Raw genomic sequence first — 14,186 nt, 5'->3', positions numbered from 1 at the left:
GGATTTATTCCTGATTCAGCTTTAGTGCTGAATTGATGCTTGCAGTTCTCAGACTTTGTATTTAAACATGATACAATACTGAATAGCTTTTAGTACCGGCATGGGGTGAAACAAGGGATAGTTCTAAGTGGTGTATGGACCTACATGACAGCTATATTTCCAAAAAGCATTTAAAACATCATAGTCTTTGATTTCCATGAATTTTTGTGCCTAAATTTTTAATCTGGTACGGTATGAAATATTCTGTTTGTTGTTATTTCAGCATAAATTTACACCATGTGCAAGGAAACGTTCTCTACACTGAAAAAAATGGCATCACTTCTCTTGGACAGGCATAAATATTTTATGAAGTTTGGCACCCATCTGGTCAGAAAATGGGGTTGTTTGGGTTTTTTTTGCACTTGGATCATAATTGCATATAGACTTTTGTGGTGTGTCATTTTCATAACCGGTTTTTAATAATTAATATATCTGTATTTATCTGTGTATATCTATTCTTTAAATATTTTCTCTGTGCAATTCAAAAGCTAAAGAAGGTTCAATGGCTAGGATGCGTTATATCATACCATTTGATTAGAACTGAAACATTTGACTCCTTTTCAAGTCTTATTTCATAGTATGCTCATTGTTTCTTTGGCAGTTATGGTGCCTTGTGACTCACAGGAGCAGACAGGCAGAATTGCAAGTCTTTTTTTAAACCAACGTCCTGCAGTATGAGTCAGGCTTTAGATCAGGCCTTTGTCCTTCCTTTGCCTTTGTTCTTACCATTTGTCTTGCCCAGTGGTTACAGACTCTTAGAATAGCATATTCTTGATTTTAGTGCAATTTGTTCCTGATGAATGCCAGGGAAAATTATACAAGATGCTAACTTGTTATTCTTCAGGATATACTGAAACTACTTTGTATTGAGTTGTAATGGGCACTTTGAAAAACAAATCCCATTTCCAACTTGCAGTGCCACCTCTCTGCAAGGTTTGTTTGCTGAGGTGTAACCTCTTATTTCAAGGATCATCTTGATTTTAGTAACATCGTCAGTGAAGTGTCCAATTAGTTTTTTCTCCAAAAATAAAAGAATTAAAAAAGGCATATTTTGAATATGACTTCAGTATCTAAAAGGATTACTCAACTGTAAGATTAAAAAAATAGAAAAATGAGAATGAATAAGTTCTTTTTCTCCCTAGCTGTTTGTTTCCATGAGGTAAGTATGAATATTGTTTATCCTTCCCGTCATGATTTTAGCCTTTCATTAAAAATGGCACCACCATCAGTTTCGTGGGTTAATACTTCCTTTATAAAATATGACGCTTGCAAGGTAATACATTCTGTTTTTACGTAAAGATCTGTTCGTTCACTGCTGGATATATATCTGCTTGTCTTATGGAATGTAACATAGTCATTGCCTGAAGTGTTATAAAGCAACGAAGTTAGTGTTTACATATCTAGTGACTGTTTTCGTTGTTGCTAGTGCCAAGCTTAATGAAAATGGTTTAATATCTTAAGACTTTGAGGCAAATAAAAAATGCAACTACATGCATCTCTTCAAGAACTCAAGTCTGGATTGTAAATTTACCTTTAAATCGTTTACTGAGATTAATGAGTGGTAAGTGCTTGGCAGAATCAACACTAAATTGTTCTGGTTTTATCATAACCCATAGACAATGCTACAAAGCTGTACCAAAAAAGTAGTTGGCCAACCTGTATAGTTTTCATATTCAGGCACACCCATTGTGGGTTTTTTTTTCTATGAATAATACTTTTACCCTTTTTGAAATGGGACCAATGAAAATTTTATGGGATATTTCTTGTAGAACGATGTCTTTTACGCTGTAGTTTCAGAAGTAGCAACCTGAAAGAGAGGAAAGATAACATGTTGAACATTCCATGTTGCCTTACTGTATAATAAATTAAGAAATCATTTCCAAGGAGAGGATGGTCATTGGATATATCAAAGTTATTTTTCTCTACAGCAGGTTTCTCCTTGGCAGGTTTCCTTTTGTTTCAATGTGTTTTCTAGATTGTGGTTTTGGGTACAACTTAAGCAAATAATATCCTACAAAAGAACAGCAAATCAGTCATCCCTGTGCTTTAGAGGACAATAATTTGGTACCATCTCCTACCCAATACATTGGTTGTCTATGCCAAAGATCTGTTCTTTCCTTGCCCTTTTGCAAGATGATATAGCAAGCACCTAGTTGCTGCGTAGCCAAAGGTAAAGCGGAGCTCAGCTGCTGAGAAGTCTTGCTTTCTTCTCCTGCATATTTGAGAGTAATAGTTTCACATTTGAATGGACTTTGAAAGCAAGTTGTTTAATTGTAGCAATGCTCCCAAAAGTATATCAATCCAATTTATGGCTAATTCAGGGAGGGTCATGGTGTGATATTCTTCAAGGGTACAATTCTGTTGAAAATATGAAAAACGTCACTTGTAACATACTTTAAATAGCTTGTGTTCATTGAAGATACAATACGTTTTCACAAGTCATCCTAGAGCTCCTTAAAACAGAAAGGTTATTGATTAGTTGGAAGTAAATATTGCAGAGTAGACTGCCCACGTCTCAGGTGTTTCTGTTAACAAAGAGTTTAGGAATTTTTAGTCTGCCTCAGGCCAGGAGACTGTCAACTGTGTCCTTCACAAGGGTAGGAAAAAGTACAGAAACACTGAAACAGTGCCATTTTCCTAATGGCATCATCTTCATCTGCTTAATTTGACTTCAGACTTTAACTGCTTATCTGAGCTGGGTGGTGGGATATCTAAAAAGTAGTTTTCTTGACAAGTGAAGAAAAAATAATTTAGCCTATAGAGAAGAGTTTTCTTTAATTTTGTATCTAATATGAAAAAATTTGGCCAAGTAAATAAATGGTAGAGAACTGTACTCTTACTGAATACAATAAGCTGTCTTGCTTAATCAGGTTGTAGAATAAAATGCTAAAAACCATTGCATTGGAAAACAGAAATGTCTACACAGGAAAGTAATACAAACATCTGTGTAGCTCTATCTGATGCAGTAGTGCTTCTCAGCACAATGTGTGGTCATCCTGCTGCTGCTGAAATTTAGATTAATGTTTTTTTAGCTTGTGGAACAGGTTTATTTTAGATTTATTTCCAGTTTTTGTCATTTAATTAATGTTTTCAGATTTTGATATATGCAACAGATTTAGCAGTGCACTGACAGAAAAAGGGAGAAAATTCATAAAAATCTGGCTCTGCTAGGGAGCTGAGAGTGTTAAAGGAATACTGTCAAATTACTAAACCCAAAGTATAGGTTATGTAAACTAAACAGCTTGGCTCTTGCTATTTTTTGCTTGGGTACTGTTTTCCTTCACAGATGTTCCAGGCTTACAAGGTAAATGGATTCTACACCCAAACATTTGCTGTATGAAGTACAAAGTACACTAATGACAGGTTTAAAATTGGATAATAACAAGGTTATAATACTATTCAAGATTACATTTAAAAAAAAGAAAAATAGCATGCCTTATATGGCAAAAAGTAGGACGTTCTTTCAGTTGGAGCTGTACAAGATGTGATTAGTAACATGGATAAGTACTACCTTGTTCAAATCTTTCTAATTTGAGAGGAATGATTCAAGTGTTCACAGATATATTATATGTATGTCTGCGTGTGTACGTAAAGAATCAAAAACTATTCCCACTACACACAGTGAAACTTCACTATTGTGACCCAGTGACTGGGAATATGACCAGTTTGTTTGTAAGTACATAATGTAAAGGTTACAACGTAAAGGAGTCACAGAAGTGGTTTGCCTCTGATCCACTCACTGCATATTGAAATTTGAGATTTATGTGACTGTTCTCCCCATTTCTATATTTGGCACTGACACCGTTTAATAACATTTCCAAAACGCTTTGAGATCCTGTACTTTTCCTATAAGCACATGGTGCCATCTATTTTTGTTTCTGCTTTGCATTGGATTCCAGATGGCATTGGTATGTATTTAGCATATACGTCTTCATGGCTTCTCTGAGGACAAAAAATAGGAATGATAAGAATATTCCTCAAAATGAAGATAGTTTTTTCAAGATTAAGTTTGTATGTTAATGCTCAAAGCAGGAAGTTGACTAAGAAAGCATATCATATATCATGGAAGGTAATATGTCACATTTAGATTTTATTTTAAAGAGCTTTTTCTGAATGAGTGAGATGGTGGCTGACTGAACTAAAATCCATTTTGTGAATATTCACAAGATGAGTCTGCTTGAGAGAAATAGTGCACTTTATTCTTTGTGCAGCTTCTTGATGGCTAAATTGTGGGGTTGTTTTTTTTTCCCTTCAGTAATACAGCTGTCATTAACTGGGATTAGATGAAGGGTTGTTGTGTTTATTTTTGGGGTTTTTTTTATGTCATCTGGGATAAATCCTGTAAGAGTTGACTGATTATATGACCTCTGCCTTCTGCATACTAGCTTTAACTGGAAGATGGATGTGTAAAGTTGCCAAAGAAATTAATACACAGTAAACAATTCTCTTCTACATGAACTACAAGAACTATATTCTTTATGAGAGTACCTGTTCATTCCAAGTGAACAGCGTCGCGTTTGTGGGTTTTGGATCAATGAGTGTGCTGCTTTGGTGTATCTGAAAGAAGCTTATGTGGTAATATCCGGATAGAAGATGGCTTTTAAGCTCTAATACATCACGGATCAGAGGAACATCTGCACTGCCTGCCTGCTTCTGTGATTTGTTTTGTCCATCCAGTTTGTGATACTCAGTCTGTTTTATGAGTTAGAGTTTTGTATTTGAATTAATTCTGTTTGTTTCATGCTAACGGAAATAGACTAGATTATACTGAATTATCTTTTGGTAACAACTTGTAAAGGTGAACTTTGCATTATCTTGTGTCCAGTTGAATAAATCTGCATCCAAACAGAAGTTCTGTTAAAGAAAGAACTCTGAGCTGTCTCTCCATGCTGATACTGAATTAGCAAAAAGAAGGATAAATATATGACTGTCGTTGCTATTAGTGGATGCTGTGACTGAAGACTGGACCACAATACTTATGTGCAGTGCTCGTGAAGCCGAAGATACATAGTCATGATTCCCAGCAAGATTTTAGTCTACCACAACACTTCTGGGGGCACGCGTACAGAAACTTATAAAAGTACTAGAAGGCGTAAAAAATCTCTTGGAGAATTGTACCAAAATGGATATCGTGTCAAAGCTGGACATAATATCCCTGAAAAGGAAGAACAACATACTTTTCGAAACTCCTTGGTGTCTTGTTATAGGGTTGGCTCATACTGGGGTAAGGTCGAACTCTAAACTTTTTCTTCAGAACTATAGTTTGTGATTGTTTCTGGTGTTAGTGTTATTCTCTTCTAAAAAGATATTATATTTAATTTTTCAGTTTCAAAATTATGCTACAGAATTTCACTTGCATTATAGGAAAAATTCCTTCCCAAACTCATGTGCTGTAATGTGATCATGTCTCCCTCATCAAAGGGATTCAGTGTTCATCTAGAATCAAGTGATCCCGTCTTTATTGAAGGAGGGATTGTAATATTCTGCAATGGTGGAGTTATTAAGAAATTATTTTTAAAACTGCTGTCATTATTTTAACAGGTGTAAGAATAAGCTAAGGATGTGCAACAGAGAGGTTTATTAACAAGCATTGTTTGAAATGTGTAGATTCTGAACTTGATGCAGTTTTTCTATCCTGGTTCATATGGTATCGATGTTTTGGGCTGTTTTCCCTGCTCCTACACTTGTGTAGCAGAGGCAGGCAAATGTATCAAAATATTTTGACTGTGTTTCTTCCAAGGAATGGCAGATTCTTTTCCTCCCATGCTACTTTTTGTCTTGATCTTTGAGCTTTCATTTTCAAACCTATGTACAGGGAGTGGAATCTCAGGTTGCTCTGCTACACTGTACGAAGGCATTCAGGATAGAATTATTTTGTATCCTAAAAATTACCCTACCATTATATGTATTTCAGAAAAGGTTCTGATTTCCTCAATATAGAATCTGGTTTGTTCAATCTTCAGTAAACTGTATGGTCTTAATGAAATACAGGGTAGAAGTAGCCATTCATAGGTTTGATAAAGATACCATGCTGATGAATGGGTGAATGGTTCGTCAGGAATAGAAATGCTGTATAGAATCTCTTTGTTCCAGTATTTTGGATATGCTATTGTCAGTAATCAAGAAGAAGCAACTTATGGCAATAAGAAAGGGCTTATGTATCTCATTGATGAGAAATAAAATAATAGTTGATCCCATTGTAGTAGATTGACCTCTCCTGTTGAATGAAGAAATATCCCAATTCCTGTTCCTGTTTTTTAGAAGCTCGTTAAAGACAAATAAGCTCAGTTGTTATCTTTTCCTTCTCTTCCCTTTGTAGATTTAAAATCATAAGTTTCCTTTTTTAGGGGGGTTAGTAACTTATGGGTAATCCAGATTGCTGCTGTATATTAATCCAGTGAAAAGCATCAGTTCAACAGAGAGACTACATAACTCTGACAGACAGGAAAATACCATATTTCAGTACTGTTAAGGCTGTAAAATCAAAGCTCAGTATAATGTTGTTTTTTTTGTTGTAAACTTTATAGAGAAAACAATTTTATTCTGTAATTGTGTTGCTACTGGCACATAGTTTATTGGTCATGTTTATACCACTGTTCTGGTCTGAAGCATCCATTTTGCTGGATCCTTAGTAAGAAGTCAGAAGGCATTAGCTGGAGAGTATATGCACCTCACCTTACAGAACTGAACAAGTATGTAGGGAAACGAATAAAAATACTCATGTTGTATTTTAGATCTAGCCCAGTATTTCAACATAGTATATTGTTTTTTATTGCATAGATCATTGATTTCTGTAATATTTGAGACTGATTTCCGTTTTTTAGGCAGTATTTTGCCTTTTAGTGACACTTCAAAATTGGCCTAGGGTAGACATTTGATCTCTGGGAGTCACCTGTGGTTCTTGGAGGTTTTTTTGGGTTTTTTTGTGGTTTTTTTGTGTGTGTGTGTGTGTGTGTGTTTGGTTGGTTGGTTTTAAACAGACTCCAGGTTGAGCAGTCAGAATCTGAAATAAAATTACAGCACACATGTTATCCAGAAATTTACTAGTAAAAATAATAGAATATATTACCCACATATTTTACATTTTCAGTGTACTTTGGGAATGGTCCATTAGCTGTACAGGCAACACAGGTATTTTCACGGTAAGAAAATAATTCTGTGGTATACTTGGAGGTTCATTTGAATTATCATACCTACAACTCAAATTATTGTACTAGAGGCAGAAACTATTGATTAAAATTGTTTGTCTCATATAGTTAAAGGAGTCTGGTTTGATAATAAAAAAAGTTTTATCTGGTCTAGAAATCTATGAATCTCTTAGCTGTATCTTGGGTATTGCAGCTGAAATAAACACAGCTCAGAAGCCTACTTTAGTCATCCATTTAGAAGCACTGGACTGACAACCTCAAGAGGCCCTTCATTTTATTTGTATGTTTTTCCTGTGATTAGAGAGATTTTCCAGGTAAATTAAATCTTTTGATAATTATTTTTGGTATAAATTGGATTATAGAAGGCTACTTCCTATTCCAGTCAGATCCTGTAAGAAAATTCTGATAAAAAATCTCTTCCCAAGAAAAAGGTGAGTGACATGATGGAAACAAAACAGGAAGTACTTCCTGAGCATTCCATTTAGCAGCTTGCAATTAACTTTAGCAGTCATGATCCTGTGAAATGTGCAAACTTACCATAAACTTTACTGTAGTACCTAAGAAACCCTATCTCAACTACTGATTTTGTCATTTAAATGTAAAACAGTTTTGTAGATATTTTGTATTAAAAGAAATAATTCTTCCCCAGATGTATCAGTTACATTCCCAAATATTGCTAAGGAGAGAGATGTACCCATTTGTGTATGTGGCTGAGACAGCTTTGGGAGAATGGGAATTTTTGTTAGTGCTCTTCTAGAGTTTTGCTTACTATTCTTGATGCATAAACAAACATCAAAAATTTCTATTCTTGGTGAATTGGTGGGCCTGAAAGAGATAACATCATCTTCGTTGTCAAAATTGTTTTGAAAACAGAGAGTATAGAATGGGGCATTTTGTTACTGATTACATGTAAATCGTTTTCAGAGAAAGGCTATTGTTTATGAACGCTGTCAATAATTACTCTTGGGTTAGACCCATCAAAATCTTTTCTGTTTAGCTTGTTTTAATTTTGATCTTATGTGGATTCGTAGTAAGCTACCTACTGAATAATGTAGGCCGTTTTTAGTTTGACAGCTGTCTCATTGCAACAAGGTTGTTGCTGTGAGTACTACTGTGTCATCAGTTTATGGATGTGTGTATGATTGCAAGCACGCTTCCACATGTCATTAATACCAGCACTGGAATGAAGTGCTTTGTGGACTTCTCCTCTGGGAATTATTCATTTGATTCATCATCTGCTTGCTAAGTTCAAGGTGATACAAATTATCATACATTTAGGGGCAGACTCATTTCATCTGAGTTTTATGCTTACAGCTTATTCTCAGCAGCATTTTTTTGTAGTCTACTTGAAGAATAAGGCTAAAATCTCTGAATTAGGTGCAGTCTTTCAAAATGAACATAATTTACTAGAAAGTCAGTTAATGCTATTAAATGTTTTAGAGTGCCAAAGTGGTTCATTCAAAGACAGCGCCTCTTACCTTTTTCATGATAGAGCTTTAGAAATAACTGTTCAAGAATGGCAATTCCCCTTTCTCTGTTGTTTCATTTCAGGTAGTATTAGCGGGTGTTGCCCATAGATCACACAAAGTCTTCACATGGTATAACCTGCTGGGGAGTTGTGCACACAAGTGCATTGTACTGTGTAATTTGTCCCTACTGTATAGAGTTGTTTCAGCTGACTGACTATTTGTGTTAAATGTGTTATGGGGGGTAAACACTGCAGGCATAGCGGGTTTCACTTGCAAACACTGCACTAACTGTGATGCTTGTATGCTCAGCCTCTGAGAGCAAGATACTATGAGTACCTGGAAACAAGGTTACCCAAACCTACCAGCTGCAGCCCTGACGTTGTCCAGTCCTTTTATGTGTTTTGTTCAGATCACTTTTCAGAGTTCTTTTTTACACTGTTCTGAAATACACATCTCTTGGCAGTCAGGTGAAGTCCCTGGAGACTGGAAAAAGGGAAATTGCACCTATTTTTAAAAAGAGTAGAAAGGAGCAGCCCGGGAATGACCGACCTGTCAGCCTCGCCTCTATGCCTAGGAAGATCATGGAACAGATCCTCCTAGAATCCATGCTAAGGCACGTGGAGGACAGGGAGATGATTCAGTTTAGCCAGTGTGGCTTCACCAAGGGCAAGTCCTGCCTGACCAACCTAATGGCCTTCTATGATGGAGTGACTTAATCAGTGGACAAGGGAAGAGCTATGGAGTCATCTCTGTGGACTTCTGTAAGGCCTTTGACACAGACCCCTACAACATCCTTCTCTCTAAATTTGAAACATAGGGATTTGGTTGGTGGACTGTTTAGCGGGTGAGGAAATGATTGGATGGTCACATCCAGAGGTTAGTGGTCAATAACTCAATGTCCAGATGGAGACTGGTGACAAGTGGCATCCCTCAGGGGTCCGTATTGGGACCAGTACTGTTTAATGTCTTCATTAATGACGTAAGACAGTGGGATCAAGTGCAGCTTCATCAGTTTTGCAGATAGCACCAAGCTGAGTGGTGCAGTTGACAAGCTTGAGGGACGGGATGCCATCCCGAGAGACCTGGACAAGCTTGAGAAGTGGGCCTGTGTGAACCTCATGAGGTTCAATAGGGCCAAGTGCAAGATCCTGCACCTGGCTTAGGGCAACCCCCAGTATCAATACAGGCAGGTGGATGAAAGGATTGAGAGCAACCTTGTGGAGAATGACTGGTGGATGAAAAGCTGGACATGAGCTGGCAATGTGCACTCACAGCCCAGAAGGCCAACTGTATCCTGGGCTGCATCAAAAGCAGCATGGCCAGTAGGTCAAGGGAGGTGATTCTACCCCTGTACTCTGCTCTGGTGAGACCCCACCTCCATTAGTGCCTCCAGCTCTGGAGTCCTCATCACAGGAAAGACACGGACCTGTTGGAGCGGGTCCAGAGGAGGGCCACAAAAATGATCGGGGCTGGAGCACCTCTCCTATGAGGACAGGCTGAGAGATTTGGGAATGTTCAGCCTGGAGAAGAGAAGGCTCTGGGGAGATCTTATTGCGGCCTTCCAATGCTTAAAGGGGGCCTACAGGAAAGATGCGGAGCGACTCTTTATCAGGGCCTGTTGTGATGGGACAAGGATTAATGTTTGCAAACTAAAAGAGGGTAGATTTAGACTGGATATAAGGAAGAATTTTTTTACAATAAAGGTGGTGAAACACTGGATCAGGTTGCCTGGAGAGGTGGTGGATGTCTCATCCTTGGAATCATTCAAGAAGAGGTTGGATAGGGCTCTGAGCAACCTGATGTAGCTAAAGATGTCCTTGCTTACTGCAGGGGGGTTGGACTAAATGACCTTTAAAGGTCCCTTTCAACCAAAACTATTCTAGGATTCTATGAAAATCATATAAAATGACATGTATACAGTAATCTGATAACAGATCTGGGTCTTCAAAAGCATAGAAAACTGGAAGGAATTCAGTTGCCATCGTGATAAAGAAAACTGATTTTCATTTCATTTTTGTTCTTCATGTTTCAACCACACAAATCGGGTGATACACTGACATTTCTGAAGATAAAAATTTGATCATTTCTATATAATAATTCCTTTATCTATAAAACACAGCCACACAAGTAATGTCCTAGACAAGATACAGAGGTTACAAGGTGATTGTAACCTTTTACAATTACAAGCCAGTTCTATTTTAGTTCAAGTGAACTGTTCAAGCGAACTCTCTGCTGCTTTTTTCTTTTTTTTAATTATGTTGTCTGATGAGAATTCTTTAAAATAACGTAGTCTGTAGCAAATGCAGAAGTTAATCCATAATGATTTTCTTCTTTTACAAAAAGTACATTGAAGCCGTAGTCTTTTTGTTCTACCATTTGATGTTTCAGACACTAAAATTTATCTTAAGCATTGTAAGAGTTTGGGGTTAGAGGTTTTATTGCTAACTTTGATGTTTCTCAGGCTTCTTTTTGAAACATTGCAGTGGGTAACTTGGCTGTCTCATTAACTTCATGCTAAACACAAAACATTTGAAAGGAAGGATTTTTCTCCCACGAGCTATTTTTTGGAAAGTTCTTAGGGAGTGGAGTGGGGGAGGTAGCTGGATGGAACAGACTTGAGAAAGTTTAGGGTTGCTAGTAAAGGTCTTCTCCATCCCTGTCCAGCACATCATTTTGGACACGAGTAGCAGTTGTGAAAACTACTGCAAGTGGAGCAGAGGGACATGTCTCTCTGTTTCAGCACTATGATGCAAAATGATCATCCTCTAGTTGCAAATGAATCTGAAGTTTATAACTCTTAAGCATGATTTTATTGCTTTTTATCTAGGTCTCCAAATCGAGTTTTCAAGATGTACTTAATCTTCAGAGTTCTCCATAGTCAGTAACTAAAAAGAAACTTTATATCCATGTAATAGACAGGAGTGATTTTCTACTTTAAGGCTACTTAACAAGGCAATTTAATGAGGCTATGTATAAGCCTTAGCAAGAGTAAAAATTTTATTTAAATTTTTTCTGAGAATACTGCAGAAATAAAGCCTTGATTTAAACACATCTGGCCACATGCATCTTTGCTCTTGAAGGGAAGCATTCGACTCACTGAGATGATTACCAGGTGACAAGATTGTGACCAGGTTTATAAGTTTGCCAGGACCAGTCTTTCCTTAAGTTTCTAGAAGTAAAAACTGGTATATAGCACTGAAATTGGGTAAAATAAATGTCAATAAAGAGAATGTATGAGAAGAATCTGCCCTGAACCTAACTGCAATAGTCACAATACCATGTTATACAATTTTTATGTAACTCCTGGCTGCACTATCTAATAAAAATTATCTGCAGAGCCTTATTTTAATTTTGTAAGCTATGTATATATATAATACACAATGTATTTTTATTCATATGACAAAGATCTGCAGCCAAATTATTTACTATCAGCGTAAGTATCTTTTAATAATTTAAGCCCTTAATCTTCTATGGTATTTTCTCTTGCACACACTCTCTTTTTATATGTCTCACTGTCTTTGTAGTTGTCTGGGAATTGCTATTCACGCAACCTGATTTCAACACAAAATGCTATTTCTTTGTAAAAATAGTTACTTCTTTAATAGCCAAATTGTAACCTGTTCCTATTGTCATAGTCTGATGGAAAGAATTATAGTAGATTTGACATTTTTAGGAGAGAATGTGTTATTTCTCTGTTCTCGTGCTTGAGATTTTTGAAATTAGGGTGGAGATAGGAAGCATTATTACAATAAAAGATTTTACGTCATTAAGATTTACCAATTTAATCAGGCATATACACAGTCTACTTTATCCAGGTTATCAGATCTCTTGCCCATAATCTCTTATTTTTTTACTAAGCAATGTGGGAGCTTGGAGGACTGAGGAGTTTCAGATCTGTATGTGTCTTTGACAGCCTGGAAAAGAAGGGCATATGCACTAGAACAACCAACAGAACCTTAGTGAGGTTTTTTCCCCTTAGCTTTCAGCTTGTGCGTCTCCTCCCATGGCTTCCTACATAAACTAAGGCTTTCTGTTAGGATACTTCAGTTATTAAGGAAATAAGTTTAAAACAATTTGAAAAAGACCTGGTAAGGATCTTGGAACTGTTAAATATGGAAGAACATATCAAAGGTATTTGGTGTTTTGTATGCTACTTATGTTGATTTAATTGATCACTGCCATTTCATCGTTACAAGTGAAATGTTGTTATAGATTGAATTATTCTTTACTAGAGCTGCCTTTTTTTTTTTTTTTTTTACTGCAGGTTTAAGATTTTTAAGAGCCCTTAGACTGATACAGTTTTCAGAAATTTTGCAGTTTCTGAATATCCTTAAAACAAGGTAAGACCATTTCTTACACACTGAGTTAGTTGCATTGGTGGCAGAACATAAAAGCCTTACATTTGTGGTCCTAGTAAGATGTGATTTTCTTTTCTGGAAAAAACCCACTTGTTATGTATTCTTTAAGGCTTTTTCTGCTGATGAATGATTTATCCGTGTCAGTATCTTTCACTATGCAATCAGCGGATTTTACTTGATGTGTTGTTACATTTGAAATATCTGAGCAAGACTGTGTGCTGATAAATTAAAAGCTGAATGAGTTACAAAGCTCTGCACTGATTGAACATTGCTTCTTTCCACATAATCATTCCATATTCTGCTGCCTTGGAAAAATAGAAATCAAAATTCATTGAATAGAATGCAGTTAAAGGGTACTTTGAGAAATAATTATTGTGGCTCTATTTCAGATTTTTTTAACTCAGCTTCATTCTTCACATCAAAAACATTAAAAATTAGTTTTACACTGAGCTATCTTTATAATGTGCTCATTGTCATTAGCATTTATTTCAAAGAATAATTAAAGTAACCTTCTGGCTTTCACCAGTTCTTTGGGCTATTGATACATGAAAGTTGTTCAGAAGCAGCACAACTTTGAACAAAAAATCACTTTGAAGGAAAAAAAGGAACCTTCCCATGCCTTGCTGTTGAAGACCCATTGTCTTTCATCATTCCCTAAAATGCTTCAGGTGAAGTATTGGAACCAGCTTCCAATAGTTACAGTAAACTCAGTTCCATTCTGAAATCCTGTGCTCTCTCCATCAGTTCATGGTGCATATGTGAGGGCTTTATATGCTTTTTACTTGCTGTGTTAATTAGTACTGGTGGGGAAATAGATCCCTGAGAGTTGTATACACTCCTGGTAAACAGCTGTTTCTTCAACCCTTAACCTTGAAACTGTTCTCTCTGCTGTAAATTCTCACACTATCTGTCTTTAGCTGTATGACTGTAAGAAATGCGGTTCTTGTCAAATAAAGAAATCAAAGATTGTGCAGTGAAGATGTAGTCCAGTATCTTAGAATACTACCAGTATGGTAAAGGAGAGTAATTTGTGCAGGAGCTCAGAATATCCAATGAGATTGCGTTTAACACACAGAATCACCTCACCAAAGGTTACAGAGAAGCCCTGTAAACTCAAAGTATTTGGGTAAAGGCTAAAAGCCCCTTCAGGAGTAGTGGATTTGTAAACTTCC

The 14,186-nt window shown here is 36.6% G+C and overlaps 1 protein-coding gene across 15 annotated transcripts in view; it reads left to right on the top strand.

The window, feature by feature from the left end:
• The window catches only part of KCNMA1 (potassium calcium-activated channel subfamily M alpha 1), a 518,713-nt gene that overhangs the window by 333,213 nt on the left and 171,314 nt on the right, over positions 1-14,186 (top strand). For all 15 annotated transcript variants that reach the window (XM_086466778.1, XM_086466776.1, XM_086466775.1 and 12 more), the window contains one exon: positions 12,921-12,996. In XM_086466778.1, coding sequence (XP_086322904.1) covers positions 12,921-12,996 — 76 coding nt within the window. The remainder of the gene's footprint in view (positions 1-12,920; positions 12,997-14,186) is intronic.

The sequence above is a fragment of the Leptosomus discolor genome, chromosome 6 (assembly GCF_034619465.1).
Source record: "Leptosomus discolor isolate bLepDis1 chromosome 6, bLepDis1.hap2, whole genome shotgun sequence".
In the NCBI taxonomy this organism is placed as follows: Eukaryota; Metazoa; Chordata; class Aves; order Leptosomiformes; family Leptosomidae; genus Leptosomus; species Leptosomus discolor.
The sequence above is the reverse complement of the archived record's forward strand: the minus strand, read 5'-3'. Positions and strand labels throughout refer to the sequence as shown.